Source organism: Oreochromis niloticus, linkage group LG7 (genome assembly GCF_001858045.2).
Source record: "Oreochromis niloticus isolate F11D_XX linkage group LG7, O_niloticus_UMD_NMBU, whole genome shotgun sequence".
Classification (NCBI taxonomy): domain Eukaryota; kingdom Metazoa; phylum Chordata; class Actinopteri; order Cichliformes; family Cichlidae; genus Oreochromis; species Oreochromis niloticus.
The window spans coordinates 30,858,489-30,879,784 of record NC_031972.2 but is presented as its reverse complement, the minus strand read 5'-3'; the positions used below and the strand labels follow the sequence as shown (position 1 = coordinate 30,879,784).

General features: G+C 38.8%; 2 protein-coding genes across 2 annotated transcripts in view; both read left to right on the top strand.

Annotated features, from left to right (window-relative positions):
• The window catches only part of cacna1bb (calcium channel, voltage-dependent, N type, alpha 1B subunit, b), a 205,377-nt gene extending 188,455 nt beyond the window's left edge, over positions 1-16,922 (top strand). Inside the window, exons 48-54 of the mRNA XM_025908900.1 lie at positions 997-1,163; positions 1,851-1,980; positions 2,077-2,187; positions 5,531-5,569; positions 7,905-8,169; positions 10,710-10,933; positions 12,353-16,922. Of these exons, the coding sequence (XP_025764685.1) occupies positions 997-1,163; positions 1,851-1,980; positions 2,077-2,187; positions 5,531-5,569; positions 7,905-8,169; positions 10,710-10,933; positions 12,353-12,916 (1,500 nt within the window). The 3' untranslated portion in view covers positions 12,917-16,922. The remainder of the gene's footprint in view (positions 1-996; positions 1,164-1,850; positions 1,981-2,076; positions 2,188-5,530; positions 5,570-7,904; positions 8,170-10,709; positions 10,934-12,352) is intronic.
• Positions 16,923-18,178: 1,256 nt separating this feature from the next.
• The window catches only part of LOC109194272 (collagen alpha-1(I) chain), a 99,879-nt gene continuing 96,761 nt past the window's right edge, over positions 18,179-21,296 (top strand). Inside the window, exon 1 of the mRNA XM_019354425.2 lies at positions 18,179-18,610. Coding sequence (XP_019209970.1) covers positions 18,487-18,610 — 124 coding nt within the window. The 5' untranslated portion in view covers positions 18,179-18,486. The remainder of the gene's footprint in view (positions 18,611-21,296) is intronic.

The window sequence follows — 21,296 nt, the reverse complement described above, 5'->3', positions numbered from 1 at the left end:
GAATTATCACAGAACTCTATCACCTTATTCTTTTGGTTTTACAGATTTTACAGATTTTGGTTTTGTTTAGTTGCATTTACGTAGCTGTGTAAATGTCTTGAGCCACCCCTTCTTCTTTATGTTTTTAGTTGTATCTATAGGCACTTTGTTACTAGCAATAGGTAACAAAAACACATTAGAAAAACACATAATTTGGTCCCATTTCCCACTAAATGCCCAATATAGAACAGTTCCAAAAGAAATACACTTACACTGCACTGGAAACCGGACAATTGGAGGACAACGGTGAGTGTCTACAGCCATCTGTAAAACACATTAAAGGCTCTGTCATTGCTCAGTTTCATTGCATTTAAGCCAGTAGTGTATGGGGTGTGGTCAAATCTGATGAAATCAGAAAAGTACCATCAGATTTTGATCCATCATGCATTAACACCTGGAAAACACTTGATTGGGAAGTGGCTTCGTTTTTCAGCAGGATAATGATCCCAAACACAGTGCCAGTGCAGTAAAAGCATACCTGGATAGAAAAACACACAATGAAACACTATCAGTCATGAATTGGCCTCAAAGGAGCCCAGACCTCAACAGTATTGAAGCAGTGTGGGATCATCAGCCAACATTCAAATAAGAGCTTTCAGTGTCTTTCGAGAAGCCTGGAGAACTATTTCTGAAGACTAGTTGAAGAAAGTTTGTCTAAGAGAGTTCAAGCTGTGTTAAAGAATAAACACAGAATACTGTCGAATACTTTCAACCTTGATAAAACTATAAAAATTCTGTTTTTGCCTTAAATATTTGCATGCCTTTTTGCATGTGTTTCAATACATGCCCTGTTAAGAAATAATGGTTGGTTCAAAATTAAGATTAAAAAAATAGTCTATAGCATTAATCTTTGTACGTGTTAGATGTGTTAATAACTAGATTTAAATATAATTATACTAGCTTTAATATTTTTTCCACCGATGTTTTTTCAACTCTCTGCTGTCCTTGTTTCTCCAGAGTAAATTGGGGTCCTTGTTCCGTCCTATACTGCCATTCACTCACATACAGGAAGTAGAACCACCGTTCTCCAGGCCCAAACAAGTCCTCTCACCTGAGCCTGAAAAAAAACCCGAGGCCTCGACAGCTACCACCACCACCAACACCTTGATTAACAAGGACACAATGTAAGTGACTTTATCTATGTCATTCCAAATGAAGGTATGACAAGCTGGGAGTCATCAGCATTGTGGTGCTGAAAGACACTATACATATGAAAACACCAGACGAAATAACAGAAGTCAGAGTATACCATACCATTTTTCATCACAGTAGCAGGGCTTTTATTCAAATCGGCTGCATAAATCCACAGATCTGTATTTGAAGCTCTTGACTAGATTAAGTGGTCATGTTTAACAAAGGGTCTCTTCCATTTTCCATTTTAAAATTATTGACTTGTGCTGATTATATCATTGCAAAGAATTACTCCCTCATTAGACAGCTGACTCAGACTGTTCGAGGTTCTCCACACGATGCACGTTGCACAAATTACAGATGCTCAGATTAAAAGCCATAAACTGTTGATCTGTGAAACATTTGCAGGCAAACCAGATACAACAGCAGCCAGATTGAGTTATTTTGATTTTTTTTTTTCCTGTTCATATTCAACCACACCCCTGGCAATTATAATCTAGCAGGGTTTTAATTGTTTACCAGTTTTATTTGAGGAAATCAAACTGAAATCAGTGAGTTCATCTGAATCCACCAGACTCAGAATGACTGGAATTAAACTACAGACCTGAAGTAAAACCTCCTTGACACTGCACCACTGACAGCATCCGATAGTATAGTCAGAGTCTTTGTTTCTTGTACAGACTTAACCAAAGGACTGCCATAAAACATTCCCAGTCTGGAGATGTTTCTCAGGCTTCACAGAGGCCCAAAAGTCGAAGAAAGCTGCAGAGAGGCCAGTCGGAGGATGTGCAAAATTTAACAAGACCTCAGGTAAAAAAATCAGTCATTAAAATGTTTATTATATAACATACACTCTAAGTATATGCACTTATGCCTGTGTTGTCTCTGTACATTTATTTCCTTTAGGAACAGGTTGAACTAAAGCAGGTGGAGAACACTTCAGATGCAGAGGCATATCCCAGCCTGGAAGGTCACTGCAGAGCAGCCTCTCTTCCCCGACTAAATGCTGAATACTATGTAAGCTCTCTGGTGCTCATGAGGTCATGCCTCTTGTTTTACTGCTCACAGGAAGAATCTTACAATACTTTTTTGTTTTCTAGATTCTTGTTTTAGTCCAGAAATTGTGCAACTTTAGGATTTTTTTTTTAGATAAAATAGACTGAAAATGGCTGATGGGCTGCTGAAGGGTTACTGGTTAGAGAATGCAGCCGGAAGCAGTGGCTCTCTGTCAGTCCGCATCAATTCAGCCTGTTGACCTCTCCTGAGAATTTCAGATATTTTACCGAGGAGGAAATTCAGCATGGAGATGTGTAAAGAATAAAAGATACAATAAATATGCAGATAGAGGAAATTAGACAGTTAACAGGAAGCAGCTTCACACTAACTGAGAGGAGCTATCACACCTGGTAGGGACAAAACTATAAAATACTGTTTCTAACTTTTTGGTTTCTGTACTTTGATCATAGCTCGCTCGTTACCAAATCCATTAACTAAAATGCATCCAGTGTAGAAACAACAACTTACTCTACCTTTGATGCGATAGAAGGTTTTGTTAATTTGTAATGATGTAGAAAAGGCAATAATATTACCAAGGCAATAACCAGATGAGGTACAGCACTGAGAGTTCTTAAAGCATGACAAGCTTGAAATCTGTTATACAGAAAAGCGATAGATGAACCTCAGATATGAAGTCTTAGATATTAAAAGCTCACATAATGCACAGACATGACAGTAATGCTTTTCTTTTATTTAAATGTCTGAATGGAAACAGCTAAGCACATTACCTAAGATGTTTAACTTTAAGTTTATATCTCCTGCAACCAAAACACTAAACTATTTTATTTTATAATATGCATTTCTATGAGTGTAGAGTGCTGCAGGGATGGGTCCTAAAACCCAGAAATGATTTGGCATTTTGCACCAGTTGCTCCAGTTCGGTTGTCTCTAAAACAGTGAGTTTTTTGTTAAATGCATGAATTGATAGGTGTATTTAATATAAACATTCTAGAACATAAAGATAGGTCTGCTACCAAACAGCTGAATGAGACTAGAAAAGCTATATCATAGCTAACATAGGAGGTTAGGTGGTAAAGTCATGTTAATTTAGAGACAAATGTTAACACTTTACATAGTTATATTAGAAAAAGTCATAAAACATATGCTGCATGATTATCATATCATTAAAATTAGGTATCTTTCAGTTTTGGGGGGTTTTTTGCAATACAGATTGAAAAAGCTGGCATAAAAATCAAACTGGCTTGTTGTCAAGGAAACCACCTTGATGCTGACTTCTGGGGTAGCCCACAAACAATGTTATCCCTGCAGCACTCTATCATATCTGCAAATATTGTCACACAAACGATGTAATAAAACCATGCTTGACAGTGGAGACCCAGTGTCTCATATTTAGGTTTTTTCTGGTCTAGCTGAAATTTTTAAGTCCTATAATTTTCTTACATTTTTATGATATTTACTGTAATCACGCTCACCTACAAGAACGTCTGAGTGACTGCACTAATTTGTTCATTGTTATGACATGCACTTTTTTAGCAACCATTATTAATTATTTCACTTTTGTGAGTTACAGTAGCTGCTCGTGGCTGCTGCATATGGATGTCATGTTAAGATAAATTTTCTGTCCATCATTTCTGTGTTTCTGGATTTTTCCACCTGTCAGATCTTGTCAGTTTAGCCTTGCCGTTTGCCTGTCTGCGTTTGTGAGTCTCTGTTGGTCTGCTCTCTTCCACAACACGTAACATGTGCTTTCCTTATGTTTATGTTGCATTTTGATCTCTCACGCTCTCTCTATTTTAACGGACCAGGCTGGAGTTACTCTGTTTTTCATTTCTGTCAAGAAATTTTTGCAAAGGATCAAACCCAACAATGTGCAAGTTCATGGATTAATATTTTACACTTTTTCTAATAATTGTTTTTAGAGCAAAGATGAATCAAGTATGAGTAAATAGTGCAAATGTCGTATTTAGCAGCATATCAATACACATTTTTGATGCTCTTTTAATGTCTTTAAAGACACAAAAAAATGTCAAATGTAGCTGGTGTACATACAGAGGTGCCGATTGCAATAGGGCTTAGTGAAGTGGCAACGTCACAGAAGAAGCAGCTTCTCTTAGAAGTCACAAAGCAGAGCAATGTGAACACATGATAAAGAGACAATTTTGTGCACTTTTCTGCTTAATTGTCTTTTAAAAGCATTTGAATACATCGACTGCACCTTATTCTTATTGCAAAAAAAATCATAAGACTGGCAACAGATTGAGCAGAACATGTTCTAAGACATTGTTCTCATCACCCCTGAGTCTAGTTTTGTGCACCTCCCCCCTGTTACATCCTCTCCTCCCACCTGAATACCATACGCTACTGTGAGCCACCACACATATGGGCAAAGTTAATTTCAAATTCAGGACATGATTCACACCAGCTGCAACACCCATCACCATGCTTATGTTCAGACCAAAGTATTCCGTGAGTTCCTACCACATCCATCTTTGAACTCAGCCTTCATTTCAGTCAGGAGTCCGGATCGCTTTGATCAAAAAGAAGACCGTTATTCCATCTGCAATAATTTCAACTTGATGGCATGACATGATATTGCAGCCAGAGGCAAAGAGAGCTGCAGCAAGGCCCATATACAAAACAAAGTGGGTATCAGTGACAACAGACGTGGCATTGATTAAGTCAATAAAAGCAGGCAAAACTGGGGAGGAGGTGAGCGCCAAAGTGGCTCGCAGATGAGCATTTAAGATTAAAGCTGAAAATGACACACCTTTTGTGAAATTTGCCATTTAAATGTGAAGAAGGAAAGAAAAAGTGTGTTGGCATTGAGATCAGCTGATGTAGCTGATCTGGTCTCCATGGCTTGTATAAAACTAATGCTATGCCTGATATCAGCTACACACCTGTAAAGTTTGTGGCTTTATACAAATGACACATATCTGCCGTTTGTTTTTTTTCCCAGACAAAATCTAACCTTCTACTTTTTCAGTATTAAAAGTTTGAAAGACTTTCTATCACGTGACTGTTTCCTCCTGTCCACATACAGACAGCCACATATATGACCAAAGTATTAAAATGACTAAAAACCGCGTTTTGTGGTAGTTTCCATACAGTCGATGTCTCCGGGACCACATGGTAACGATGACACGTGTATATTGACAAGCAGGATGAACACATTGTTGGTTTTGGTCTTTTCATTGGATACATTGACAGAAATATAATGCAGAATATCAACTGACTCATCCTTCTTCAGATTCTGCTCTCCTCTTCTGTCTTCCCTTTCTCCTGATTTCGATGCTCACTGCTAATGTTTTGCCCACCTCCTCTTGTGTGTGCTGTCTGATAGCGGAGCCACCCTCGCCACGCCCCTGGGACCCACCTGGCAGTATGTACCACCTGTTGTGCCACACCTCTCTTTCTTCTCCTCTCTCCTCCTCTCGTCCACACCCTCTTTTTTTTCTTCTTTTCTCATGTCTGTTTACCTCCATGTGCTCCTCTCATCACAGGAGTTCACACCCTCCCCACCATCATTGATAAAATGACCCCCACCTCACAGTTTAATAACTGCTCATCCCATTAGACTGTTATTAGACACAGTAAACACATAAAAAAAACCAGTATTAGCCGTTAAACATACCCAGAAAAAGCATTTGTATGTTTAACTGAGGTATGTCAAGCACTCTGTCCTGCTTTTCAGTCATTAGTTACAGCAGTACAGTACTACACTTTGGTAAAAATGTGTGTATGTATGTAAGTGTTTTTATCTAGTGTGTAGTTTTTGCTTGTGAGTTAGTGTGATCTTTAAAAAAGAAACACAAGGTTGAGACGGTACTGCTGCTTTTCTGCTTCTAAAAGGTTTTCTTTTTAAAACCTTCTCCAACTTTATCTGTCATTTGTTGTCATGTTCGGTCTTAAAATCTTATTTTTCCAGATAAAATCCAATCTTTTACAGCCTCTTAATTGAAGGCATGTTCTCTATTAAAATATAGAAAACCTTTCTATCACATCACTGTTTCTTCCAGTGGTGTGAATAGAGACAGGAAGAATTAAGAGATTATGCAACTCATCTAAGAGGTAAGATTTTAAGACTGTGGACTAGATAAACTGACTTGGTAATATGATTTAGATTTTATTTTGTTGGCAGTGTTGTGATATTGTTGTGTGACTGTTGCTACAGGCTAGACTGTGAGGTAGGAACAAAAGGAATAGCACGTCCAACCTATTCCTGTCTGTGAAAGCAGCAATCAATGTACCAAAAAATAAAGAAAAATTGAAAGAAAAAAAACTCCACCAACCATTTATCTGTTATTTAGTGGGCATCCTAAGGCTGACAGTATGATTAAAGACAATGTTTTTGATTGGCTAAAACAATTAAATGAAATCTACACAGCAACCAGCAGATGGGGTTGTAACTCAGCTGCTGTTCCAGCTTCCTATCACACAAGTTACCTGGTAGCTGTACTGGTCAGTAAGGTAAGACTTTGTTGGGGTGAGTGTCACTGTCCTCCAGGCATTTATTCAAAGTACTTATTCCTTGGGAGAAAATATAGGATGACTGTGCAAATTTAAAGCAACACACCTCTATATAATTCTGCTTTAATCACTATATATTATAGGCTGTCTGATAAAAAATAATGGATCACTAAGCAGCTAATGAGCTTATTTTCTCAGGTGCTGGTACGGTAGACCCAAAACGGAGCAAAAAGGAAAAGTATTTTAATCAGGCAGACACAGAAATAAGTACTTATAATACTAATGTCTCTGTGTTAATCACAACTACTGATACATCAGTACTGTGTTTCCAGCATGTTTCTGCTGCAGAATTGGTTAAATGTAGCACAGGTAAACATATCTCTGGGTGTGCATGGCCATATTTTGGCAAAATATGAGTGTCTGGATCATCTTCACATGGATTTAAGTAATTAGATTAAGATATAGCTGTTGGTTGGAATGCCTATGTTTTCAATGGTGAGTAAAGCAAAGCAACAAGCAACTAAATTTTAGGCCTGATGGCTAAAAACCGATACAATAAGTTGTCACTTGGGCACTGGGTATTCACAATGTAGAAGAATTGTGATATTTAAGTGGATAGTGGATAATATACAACAGCATACGCATAAGACACTGTAATTAGCTAGTTACAGTTATTGACTTTCTCCATCTCCTCTATACAGGCATTTCTAACATAATTCATTTGCCAAAAGAGACAAAATACAATGAAAAAGTCAAGCTATACAAACAAAATCACTTTTTCCCAGATATAATCCTGATCATAAATTTCTTTAGCCACAATAATACAGAGTAACTTGACATTTTGACAGCCCAAGCTGCCACAACCTTAATTTGAGGCTAACCTTGTAGTAATTGACTCATTATTTACATTCTTTGTAAAGTTAGACGTACCCTCTTGGGAAAAGAATAAAATGCCACAAAAGCCAGTGTCGCCACCCCCACCTTTTCTTTGTTCACTAACAGAGTTGCTAGTGAAGTCCAGTAGCTTCAAGTTGTGTGACAGATTTTTGTTCCTTCTTGTTAATTTTTTTAACATCTGTGCTTTGAGTAGATGGGATCGAATGTCAGTCTTTAAACAAAAGGCTGTCTCATTGTGTGTTGTGCATATTTTGGTGATTCAGTAAAATTGATTTGGGTAAAAACCACTACTTCCAGCTTCACACTCTCTAGTCTCATAACACTTCCCCACATCTGTCTTCCCTTCTCAGCCGATTGTGGACCTCAGTCCTATAAAACGCTCAGCATCCTCGCTGACACCACAGCACCATTACCAGGATGTTGGGCTGAAGGACTATGACCTGGAACGCCCCAGTCAGGCTCAGTCCTCTGCAGGGATGGGCCAGGTCCAGGGCCAAGACAGAGCCCACCACCATCACCACCATCACCGCTGCCATAGACGCAGGGATAAGGACAAAGACAAGAAGCAGAAGTCTCTGGATAGGGCTGCATCAGTGCAGCCATCCAGCACCGTTGGTGAGGCATTCTTATTATATGATTAGTTAAGATTTTTGATTTATAATGTACAGCACATAATAACAAAAGAGAACTCTTTAAAAATGTCTAGACCCATCATTCATTTCAGTAAACATAATTCTATAGCCATAGTTGTACTTTTATTGAGCTGAAATTCCTCTTATAGAGCATTTCAATTCAATTTTATATAGATCCAAACCACAACATCAGTGTCCTCAACACCCTTTGTATTGTAAGGCTGAGACAATACAATAATACAGAGAAAACTCCAACAATCAGCCAATGCCCTGTGAGTACTTGCTCACAGGGCAAGTACTCACTTTTATAGTTTAACATCTCAATCAGGTATTTAACAGCTAGAACCAACCAGTCTCTAACAAAAACACATTCATTTTGTGAAACGATGAAAAGTACCCATACATAACAGCAGTAAACTGAACAAAAGGTCAGAATTTGCAACCGCTGGTTTCTTAATTATGAACATTTGAAAAAAAAACAACTTTTTTTTTTGCAGTTTGTGATGGATTACGGAACACTAAACATTTTGGTAAGAAGATGGATGTGTGCTGTTAGATGGATTACAAAGACATTTATCGCAGATGTTTACGATATCTAAGATCCCCTGATTTTTCCTCTGCCAGCTGCTGGTCGACTGATTTCTAGACATACGGGGCGATCGTGGCTCAAGAGTTGGGAGTTCGCCTTGTAATCGGAAGGTTACCGGTTCGAGCCCCGGCTCGGACAGTCTCGGTCGTTGTGTCCTTGGGCAAGACACTTCACCCGTTGCCTACTGGTGGTGGTCAGAGGGCCCGGTGGCGCCAGTGTCCGGCAGCCTCGCCTCTGTCAGTGCGCCCCAGGGTGGCTGTGGCTACAACGTAGCTTGCCATCACCAGTGTATGAATGTGTGTGTGAATGGGTGAATGACTGGATATGTAAAGGCGCTATATAAATACTTACCATTTACATACAATTTTAGCTATCAAACTGCCTGCATCACACTTCCTTAGTTAGGTTTTGCACAAAAAGATATATATTTTTTTTACTGTTTTTATGTATTAAATTGTCCTCTTTCTTGGATAACTTTAGATCCTTCAGCACATCCTATAAAACTTACCTACAACACTAAAAAAGGCTAATATTATTAACAATAGTAATTTTTTATATTAAACAACAGCTCCGAGTAGAGCTTGGACAAAAAAGTGAAATGTTCAGTAAATATACTGACTATTTTAGAGTGTTGATTGATTGATTAATTAATTAGCTTTTATTCTACAAGGAGATTATTTTAATACCAGAACTTGGCATCACTTCAATAGAGAAACAGATAGCAAGACAAACTTTTCCTTTCAGGCATTGCTGCTGAAATTCTTCATAGGATTAAAGTTCCATGATCGGGTTATGTCGGTGAAGGGTTTTCTGCAGAGCTTCAGTCAGGAGTTTCTCATGTCAGTCTTTCCATATGATTAGAAGAATTTTGCTGGGGATTTCTTTTCCTGTCTGTACCTCAACACTTCATAAAGGTCTCCTGTGAATGCTCTGTTCCAAAACCCTACAAATAGAATTGCATATTAATGTGAAAGGTTGACTTTTTCTTTTTCTTTCATTGATTTAAAAAAAACAACCAAAAAAAAAAGAAAATCACAACTGCTGCTCTCTTTTTTTGGACCATTCTTTGTAAACTCTAGAAAATCCCAGCAGTTTCTGAAATACTCAGACCAGCCAGTCTGGCACCAACAACCATACCACATTCAAAGACACTTAAATCACCTTTCTTATCCATTCTGATGCTCAATTTGAACTTCAGCTGGTTCTCTTGACCATATCTACATGACTAAATGAACAGAGTTGCTACCATGTAAAATATTGATGAAATATCTGCATTAACGGGCAGCTGGACAGGTGCAGCTAACAAAATGGCTGTGAGTGTATGCAGATCAGAGATGTCAAACTCATTTTACATCCTGGGCCACATACAGGCCATCTTCTGTGGGCCGAGCCAGTGAAACTTTAAATTTAACTAGACATTTAATCAGTGACACAATCAATGACACTCAATAACTTGAAATCTCCCCAGAGGGTCCTGGGTCTGCCCAAGGCCTCCTCCTGATAGAATATGCCCAGAACACTTGCCTTGGAGGCTATGAGGAGGCACCCTAGTCAGATGCCCAAACCCCCTTAACTGGCTTTTTTCAATGTGGAATAGTGGGCTGCTCGAATGGCCGAGCTTCTCACCCTTTTCAGGAAACTCATTTCTGCTGTTTGTATCCACAATTTCATTCTTTCAGTCCTCATTCATTCTATCCAGAGCTCATGACCATAGGTGGAGGTAGGAATGTAGATTGAATAGTAACTCAACAGGATCATTTTTATGCTCATCTCTCTCTTCACCACAACATATTGGCAAGTTTCACCAATCCATCTTTCAATCTCGTCTTTTTAACTGTCCCCTCATTTGTGAACAAGTAAGATAGTGAACAGTAGGATAATATAATAATCACATAACTTTATTTATATAAAATTTTGATGGTACCATCCTCCAGATTCATTTACCGACCCCTCAGCTGAAGGACTGTCCAGAGAGCGAGCAAGGGAACGGGACCGCAGTCGGCCCCATGAGAGGAGGCACCACTCCTCAGCAGGAGAGAAGCAGCGCTACTATTCCTGTGAGCGTTACGGCAGCAGGGAGCAGAGCCACACCAAGTCAGCTGGTCCCAGTCGATCCACGTCTCCAGGAGAGGGACAGGACTCTGGTTTCCTCAGACAGGTGAGTTACCCAAACTGTATGTGATTAACAGCTTGCTTGTTATGCAGGCTGTAAGTATTCAAACAGTGGCCTGACTTACAGCTTAGTTAATCTACATCCACATTTGCATCAACACCCATTTAAATTGTAATTTTGAGCTTAATCAACAATGACAGACTCTAGATTTGTTTAATAATTTGATGTTTAAATTTTTCAAAAAAATTATTTGAGTGATCACGCTGTACGAGGAATGATCAGTAAGGTCTGGGAAGAGTTCCATCAAAACCCGATTTCTATCTGGGCAATCTCCCATTAAAGTTAATCTTCTCAGGCATGTTCAGATCTCTCCCAGAGTGGCTGATATTTATAGATCCATGGAAGTCCTCTGTGTTTCATCATGGTAAATTTACAGAGAGCAGACAACAACTCTCTGATCATGAAAGGTGTGTTTCCAACTATAACCAGGCACTTTTCAGCAGTTTTCAGTTAAGCTGTCCATAGTATCCAAGTCCATGTCATCTGAGGAATGAGTTTGGGAGCATGTTCATACTTCTTTTTTTTTTTTTTTTTTTTTAGCCAACATTCATCAGGTTGTGCATCATCCCAAAGGAAGTTCTAAACCGTTGAGTAGAAGGCAGTTGTAATTCTTTTTAGGTTCATGAAGATGTTTCACCTTTCCTCTGAGAGGCTTCAGTTTTAAAAAAGTTTTTCACCTTGATGGTGGTCCTGAGATCGCATTACAGGCATTTCAGCCCCCAATTACACCTTGGTCCACATGACCTTAATAACTCAATTGATTATAAGGTGGGGCAGTGCCTCAAAGAATTCACACCTTGGCTCATGTGACCATAATGACCAATTCCTTGGTTCATGTGACTCATATGATGACAGAATGGGTCAGTGACTCTAAGGACCACCTTCAAAGGGACAACCCCACTAGGGTTTAATACGGTGGCACTGAAAGGTCACATGGACTGCAACTTAGGAAAACACCAGCAAACAGAAAAATGCTGCAAAAGCACACAAAACACAACAGAAACAGAAAAAAAAAATGCTGCAACAACTGAAATGTTTTGGTTTCTGTCACTTCCCCTCTGGTCCGTCCCATTATTGTGTCCCCAGAAACTTCTGGTGTTTTGTTTTGTTTTTTTCTTAAAAGGCTTTTATGCAACTCAGTCCTAAGTAATGGTTTCAGCTTGGACCTTCCTTTTAAAAGTGTCTGCGACTACAGCAACAAAACTACTGCCTTCTCATAGTAACATTGGTCTGTATATTTGTGCCCATGTTGCTTATTGTGCATTTAGATAGCATAAAGAAGGGATGTCTTTACAGGAAGTATGGGCAGGTGAACAAATAACAAACATTAAAGCTAAAAAATATTGGATTAATCCTTCAAAGTCGCTATTGTGCCACTAAATCATTCAGTCTTTCCTTTCTCAGCATGGCAGCAGTGTGGTTAAATCTGGCCACGGGACACTTCCATCTGGTTCAAGCACACCGGGTCGTGGTCGCAGGCAGCTCCCCCAGACACCCCTCACCCCTCGTCCTGCTGTGGCCTACAAGACTGCCAACTCCAATCTCCCATCCAGTGCCATCATGGCTACAACAGGGCACCAGACTCGCTTCAGCCGTGGTCTTTCAGAGCACGATCGCTTACTCGGAGCCCACGAGGAGTCTCCAATACCAATTACTCGAATTGGGTCTGACCCTAATTTAAACCGGCAGCAGCAGGACTCGTCTCAGAAGGCTCTCCTTGATGAGGAGGACTTCCAGGATGCTGTAAGCAGCCAAGGAGGAGGCCGCTCTGCCAGAACTGCTGCCTCCACTACAGCCTCTGCCTCTCACCCAACTGCTGCTACACCCGTCACAGCACCCACCACACAGGGCCGAGCAGTGGTCATGCCTAACGGGTACCACTTCACCCTTGGGGTCAACTCTTCGTCTGGGCCTGGGAATAGAGGAGCAGGAAGTCTCAGGGAGAGGGAGGAGGATGACTGGTGCTAACGTGGCAGAAAATTTTAGAAAGCCTGCTGTTAGCTAGAATGGGGCAGCTCATGAGTGCTGCTCAGCGCTCAGGTCAGGAGCTGGTACAACAGGAGGCCAGGCGACTGATACAGAAGGAAACACGATGAGGGAAAGTCAGTGGAAAGCGCTCGGAGAAGGGATCAGAAATAATTACAGCTTTGTAGTGTTACTGTCTTTTTAATATATCAACCACTTTCAAGAAAAAACACTGACTTTTTCTAACCCCTTTACTTGCACTGGAATTAGCGCACATGTGGAGGCCCTCAAGTATTTTGCCTTGGCCAGTATATTCAGTGGAGAAGAAGACAAAAGCCAAAATCTCCCTATTGTTTGTGTTTTAGACTGATGCTCATCCCCGATATTGATATGACTGCCCACACCACACTTTTTATTGCTGTACGTCTTATTTTCTTACCAAATTTCTCTCTCTTGCTTTTTCCTGGTTTGTTTCTTTATTATCTTGCAGCAAATCTTGACCAGAGCAGATTAGGAAAGCTTTTTGTTTTTAATGTATGTCTTAAAATTCTGCCATAACACCCAGTAAACACAAAAGTCATACAATGACATGGGTTAAGATAAGACTAGAGTTGAGTTTTTAGGATCCCACTTTTGTAAAATCTCCCAGATGTAATTTTCTGAGAGCACATAGGGACTAGAACAACTCGTTTTTGACATTAAGTGGCTAACTACTAAGTGCCTCTTTTACCACAATGTATTAAAATGGAGCCTGACTTTGGGTCAGTGGAGGTTGGGTGTAGCTAAAAAAACAAAAACAAAAACAACAAAAAAAAACTTGGTCAGAACAAAACTTGTTTGAATCTGGGCTGAAAGCAAAAAATCAAAAACAAAACAAAACATTTCTTTTGTGATGAATCTTTTGGTAGGAAGATTAAAATTAGAGACCCAAAGTGTAGTGCATGCCAGGGTTGTCAAAAAAATAGTGTCTGTACTTTTGCCTGAGGGTGTGTGGTAAGCATTTGCCTTTCTCTTTCAGATATACTGCCAGACATTTGGTAGAAAACATTCTCTGAATGAGGGGAAAAGTGCCATTTTTTTTATGATTTTCTGAACACGAATCTCAAATCCAGACAAATCTGCCTCCTCAAGCAAATCCCTTCTTGGCCATATTTGCCCAAATTTCACGGGTTTCCTATCTTCTAATCTTTCCTCAGACAAAGTATTGCGTGAGGGTACCTGTGTGCGTATTTATAGGTACAATAAAGAGTTGTGTTGTTGCTGCTGACTGTTGACTTAAAGTAGGGCTATGCAACAAGACGACACTTCATCCGCCCTGTAGCTTTACCCTCTGGAAACTCCAGATTCAGGCTTTAGTGTGACTGTGACCAAATTTTACATTCATGTGTGAAGAGCTGTAAATTGTAAATGTATTATATGATGTACAGTTAACTGACAACACACACTAAAGGCACGAATGGTATCCAAGCGGATATAAGTGAATTCACAGGGCATTTTTGAGGTTGGCAAGTTGACTGCATGACGCCTACTCAGATAGAACCACCCAAAATATAAAACTGTGTTCTTCTCTTTCCAGACTTGGGTCAAGTTGTATTTTTAAATAATTTTAGTGGTTTTTAAACTTGCTGGGAGAGCCAGATTCTTCAGATTGTTAATGAAGTGGTTTTATGTCACTCAAAAGTGAGACCTGAACCAGACTTGTACCAACTCCTCTGAATCTTTACCTCTTCCAACTGGGCAGGGCATAAATCCTCACAGAATAAGGCTGCAATACTCTATTTTCCTTACAGTCAACAAATTTCAAACCAAAACTCATTTCTTTCTGTGCTTTATTAGCCTGAAGCCCATTTATACAACTAGCAATGGCAACCTTTCTGAATAGATAACAAAACATAATTTTATAAATTTGTGTTTGTAGAGTATTTCTTTCAATTATTTTTTTTAAAGTTAGTTACTGTAGACTTTAGAAATGTTTTTCAACTTAAAAACTAGTTGGGTTGGTGCTAGTAATTTGTTGGCAATCATTTCCAGCTCTATATTCATCTTTAGAAAGTAAAAAAGTGCGTATGAATTTAGCTAAAATGTAATTTCAAAACCTTCTTGAAAACTAATATTGAAAAATCTCTGTTGCAATGACCAGTTCTTTGGAGCTTTCTGATGAAAAGGATAACCAGCCTGACATTTCCTGTTCTGTCATCTCATTTTTTTATATTTCACTATAATTTTTTTGAATATTAAAAAATATATTAAATAATGTAAGAATATATTAAACAATATATAAAATGCAGAATATTAATATTAAAAGAATAGTTGTTTTTTTTAACTAATAAAATTGCAGCAGTCTGGTAATTCTGGTTATGTGATGCTACTTCATTGTTCAAGCACACTGGGTTGTGATTGCAGACATCTCTAACTGATGCCATTCTCTTGCCTCTGTGGACTGAAAATGCCAATTTTGCCCAGTTATCTTCCAGTATCACTTTTGCTACATTAGGGCACCAATCTCTCTCTAACTGTTCATTTTCAGAGTATGGTCACTTATTAAAATTATCTAAAATTAAGGCATTAAAATTTCTTCAATCAGTCCTTTAAAAGTGTTAAAAATACTAGATGTCTTTTTGGCTAACCATTCTGTATCGTATGGTTAGCCAAAATACTCATGAGTAGCTTGGTCTGCTAGCTGACATTAGGATTGTGAAGTGTAAATTAAATGAAAACTGGATTTCAGCCAAAATTTTGTGGGATTAATGAAACTGGTACTACAAGTGTACACAAGGCCTGGTTTATTTTGTATTTCGATATGAATTGCAGCAGTGAAACCCAACATGAGGTCCAGTACAAACATTTCTATCAGGCTAGCTTACATGTATTAGTTTGTTGGTGATGCTAACAACGAAAGGGGTTTTTTTGTTTTTTTTTAATGTTCAATTAGAGCCTCAACTGAACCACATAAACTGATCCAAAAAAACACATTATTATTTTTAAATCGTTTCTGGGCAGCAGTTTTGAATACACAGAGAATACTTAAATCCACTCTTTGTTTAGTTCTTTTATTGGCTTCCAAATAGGGTTGGCCATGTTCTGCATTATTCCTATCCTTTAAAGTACATAGCTGAAAGAGTTCTCTTTAATAACAGCATGCTACTTAAATGTACACTGCTATACGTTATGTTGAAAAGCTTTGAAAATAGGCAAGAATTTGTTTCTTATATCAGCCATGGAGGTGATGATTATAGTCCTTGTTATCTGATATCTCAAAAACCTCCTGCTTTTATTATAGTACAAAACCTCTGTGCCTATTTTGTTCTGGCAAGTTTATAAACATGCAAATTATTTGCAAATATTCTAACCCAGTCTGATTTTATCCAAATACACTTTGAATTTTTTTCTCTTAATTGTGCAATCTATTTGATGGATCTCACGGGATTTTAGACCATAAAGGTGTGACTCTGTTCTTCATCGGGGTAACAGTAGATTGCTTGTTGTCTCATTGTAAGTTGCTATATTGAGGCAGAGATTTGTGTTTATGTCAAAGACCTTATTCTCAAACCTCCAGTGAGCCCTACGTACCCAGGGTGCCAAGTTTTCCTCTTCCAGTTTTCTAAAGCTGCCCTCCCACCCCCCTCTGGACATGTCCTCTTTGCATGTTCTCAAAAGAAAATGTGCATGTGCTAAAAAAAAAGAAACGAAAAAAGATAATAATAATAATAGAAGTATTGTTTGGCTTCATTATGTCCATGATTTGTACAATTCGTTCCTTGGTTGTATTTTCTGATTATCTAAACAAACGATGTATCGGTTTCAGGTAAAGAAAAAAAAAGAAAAGAAAACAAGCTTGAATAACATTTTCTCACAGAACCACCAAAGTGGAAGCAGATTAGAGGTTCTGGAGTGGCTGATCCTTCGCTGCCTGATCTGTTACTTGACTGTCTCTCCTGCAGTCATTTGGACTCTACCTATAGATTTTGTATGAATATAAGTCATTGAATAAAGAGGTATGATTATGAAATGTTGGTGTCTGAAGATTTCCTTGAAATGTCTCTTGATTGAGTTTGGTATTATTTACCATTTTATTAGAGCTAACATTTTTTTGTTAGCTTGAGACCTTCAGTGGTTTCTACAAGGAAAAGGAAGGTAAGCATTCAGTAGACATTAATTAAATAGGAATTTTAACAAATCCCGGCTTCTCAAGTTTTAAACACACTAACACTTGTGCTGTGCTACCTGATATCTGGAGGTCAGGATGCCAACCACATGAGTACAGATGTAATCAGCTGTTGTTTGAACCAGACATCACAAGCATATTGGGTGACTGACAAGCTGTTACCCAACATGCATAACATGTTATATGTTTCTTTCTGTACAAGGAACCATCATTTATAAATAAACATCATGTATTCAGTATGATGATAAAGTCATCATGAAGGTAACGAGCAAGAAAGGCAAATTCCATTCACCCAAAGTCTTCTGTATAACCAGAAGTCTTTTTATAAGCACATGAGTTGCTTCATGCTGGCTATAAAAAAGGATACATGTGTGAGGCATTACATCTCTCTTTTATATCTTTTATATAGAGTCTATAATGAGGTACAGAAAAAACACAAGGACCTAGAAGATTAACGTAGGTGTTAAGGTTGTGAAAGACTTGTTCTAAACCAAAACAAGTAGTTATGATGGTGAGAGACGTGGAAGCAGTAGATGAAAAGGCAGTAAGCAAAACTTAAAGCAAAACAAGTGGACCAGAGGTCACGTGTCATCTGAGACTTGACTTCCTGTCTACTTATCACAAATCAAGTGTGTTTTTGACTCCTCCATCCCCGCCCCACCTCTTATTCAAACGTTTCAGTTATTTGATATAAAAACACTGCTACACTGTGCACTTGCCATGTTGGAGGACATATTTTATTAAAATTTCATAGTTTTTAAGAAAGCCATATTGGTCTCAAGTAGCTTTGGAATCTGCACATTTGACGAGAGTTTAATCTCCCTAACCCATGTCCAGCCAATGTCCTACTTTACCTGTAGGCGTTCTTCCTACCTTTACCCTTTTACCTTTGCCTGTACTGCTTCCTGTTGGTTCCTTAATTGTGAGCTTGGCGCTGTAGTCTGTGTTTGCACCTCACAATGTTGTATGTTTGGAGTGGAATTACAAAAGTTCTAACCATCCCTTGGGAGGCGGAGAGAGGAAAACGAGTCAATCTTTCAAAACAAACAAACTAAGAATAAGTTGAAGACGGGCTCAAAAACAAAAATGGGCGGAGGCCCTGCAGGGATTTAATTGGTCAACAGGAGAGGGGGAGGGGCTTCTCTTTGCTCGATTGGCTCTGCGGTGATGTGATACAGCTGCAGGAGGAGAGAAGCTGCTGCTGGCTGAGAAGGAGGATGAGGAGAGGTGAAGAGGATGAAGAGTTAGTTACTCTGCACTCCGATCCTATTAAAACTGCAGAATTATAGAAAAAGTGCGATTCAGCAATGTTCCCCACTTTTACTGCTCTTTAACTGGATCAGTTCAGACTTTCAGTACTTTTCTAGTTTGCATATGTTTCATTTCTGAAGGCGGCCACACCGGGAAGATGTTGCTCAAGTTGTTAAAATGGACAGTTTGCGTTCTCGGGCTCCTCACGACGAGCAACGCCTCACCTGACGACGCATCGGTCGACTTCGGGGGAGAGTCCGGTTCCGGGATGCTGCAAACAGGTAAGAATGGTGCAAACACCTGTGGAGCCTCTCTGCTTTTGAAATAAATATAACCTCACTGATAAGATCAGGTTTACTCTTGCAGCAGTGGAAACCTTTACAAGGAGATGGGTTAAGTCTGTGGTTCTCAGTCATTTACTGGCATGTCACAATTATTAAGACAAAATATGTTCATGCCCCACACCTCATTTTTTTAAGATGATTAACAGCAAAACTTTGAATTTAGCCTATCAGAAACTCTTTCTCTGGCTTCACTTCATATTTTCCACTGTCTTCCTCAGCACACCTGCACTGGCTCAGTCCTCCACGTCTGAGAGCAATTGGGTTACCTAAAGAAGTTTTATAGCTACATTCTTCACATTTGCACCCCTCCACCCAGCTTTGCTTTAAAGTCCCAATCTGCCTGCAACATGGCATCGGTGATATTTAGAATGAAATTAGCACAGTTTTCAATACTTTAAGGCCCATAAAATGCATTTCTCTCGTCAGTTCTGCCATATTAAACAAAGTCATCTATTATGTGCCATAAAATATAAAATCATTGTAGTTTTCTTGGAAATCCAGGAAATGTACCTTTCTGTATTCTTCACCCTTTACTGCAAAAGTGTTATTTTCCTTTTTTATGCCACATTTGCTGATGCATCCCCCTTAAAGGCGCTTATAACCCAGCAGGACAACAGCAGGATGAACTATTAATCAGCTGGACAGCATGACATCATTTTTTCAGAGCAATTTGGATCCAAATGAAAATATTTCACTTCCCATCAGCAGCTCCTCTGACACTCAACAACTGCGGTCGCTCCAAATCTGATGCTTTTCATCTAATCGCTTTTTGGCGTGAGAGCAAACTTAAAGCGTTTGTAGACTGAGGGAATAATTTTGTTTTTGCATGCTGTGAATAGTCAGACCACAATGAACTAATCAGGCCATGACTGTTATTTCTTTATTTATTTTTTGAGCACAGACCATTTATTTTTATGGCTTATTTCAAAGATTCTGACAGCTTCACAAGAAGAAAACACTAATTAAAAAGCTTTTTTAGAGCACATTTGTTATTCAAATTAAAACCTGCTGATAACTATTTCACATCAACAAATTGGAAGCCCTTAAACCACAGATACGAAGTCTCTCATATTCCTAATTTTAAAAGTTGCACTGATTTTGCAACCAGAAAAATGGCCATTTAAATATAGATTCTTGCTGCCAGAGTGCCATTGCTACGGTCGTCTTTAATTAGAGTTATTATCAATGTATCTAAGACAAGACAAAAATGCTTTTATCTCTGAATTAGACAAAGCTTTACAGAATCACACATTTTTCGATAATATAGATGAAAAGAAGAGTTGCCGGAGACATCATTCACAGAAAAATGCCTTTAGTTTGTATTGAATACATGTGGAAACTGAAACCAGAAGTCACCACAGTTTATTAAATCACATGGAATGTGTTTAAGGTGCCAAACAGTCTTAGTTAATCAAAGCATCACTTTCCAGAGCCAGCTCTGTTGTCTCATCAGAGCTTTCACTTGTCTGGAGCTTCTTTGTTGATGCAGTGACTGTGTTGTACGTGCTGCAGGATTACATTGTGTTTTTGAGCCCTTTAATCCATCCCAGAGCTGTGGAAATGAATCTTAGATTGGACTTCTTCCAGTCACATGATTATGTCATGACTGGAGTACCTCTCCATCACACTGTGTTTACTCTCCCATTTGAGTTTTATTACATTTTTTCATTGTTTTCATCTGTATTAGAGCCACACGGGAGACCCAAACAGAAACATCTGAGAACTGTTTAATGTTTTCACTGAGTATTTTCATAGATTTACTGTAGATGTAGTGTAAAAGCTTTGTCCATGGCAGGCGTCACTGAACAGACTAAGGAAATACAGTATACTGTATTTCCTCTGTTATTTTTGGGTTTCTTTACTTAAAGCTTGCCAGGCTCCACATGTAACTGAGATCATTTGGGAATTTCTGAACTCTGCTGATACAATGACTCAAGACATGACAATGAGACGGGGCGTACCACAAGAATAGAACAGAAAGTTTGAGCCAAACCAATTTGCAGTTAACGAAAACAAAGTGGTGTCATTAAGTGGTTTTATTCAGCTTTGCTAAATTTGCCATTAGATCTCTGCAAAAACATCAAAAAGACATGCATGATACCCAAAACTGACCATCTGCACCTTCACTTATTGGTTTATTAGTTATGAACCTTTGTTATGTAAGAATTAGTTACATGCCATGAATTTTATTCCAAAGAAATTCCCTCTGACACTGACACTAACTGTGTAAAAGGCACCCTTTTTTATTTTACTCAGGGACCCTTCCTGAGCAAAATAACCAACTAAACCGTTCAAAAGCACTGATTTAAAAAAAAAAATAGTTACAATGTTTGAAGAAACATTAACCAGCTTATTCCCAGTGTTCCGTTTCAATCCTGGCTCCTTGCTCAAAGAAGTTGGCTTGCTTTATTAGTTGCAGTTTGAGGGAAAGAAAAGAAGAAAGAGGTCAGCAGTCATTCATCTTTATATCTGTACCCCTTATGACTGCCATAAATGACCTGTACTGTGAGTGGAGCATTCCTTTTTCACATTTTAGACATTTGTTTTATCTGTTCTCATTGTCACTGGCGCTCTGTTTGGGCTTTGAAGGCACAGCATTGTCTTTAAGTGCTGAGTCTGCACC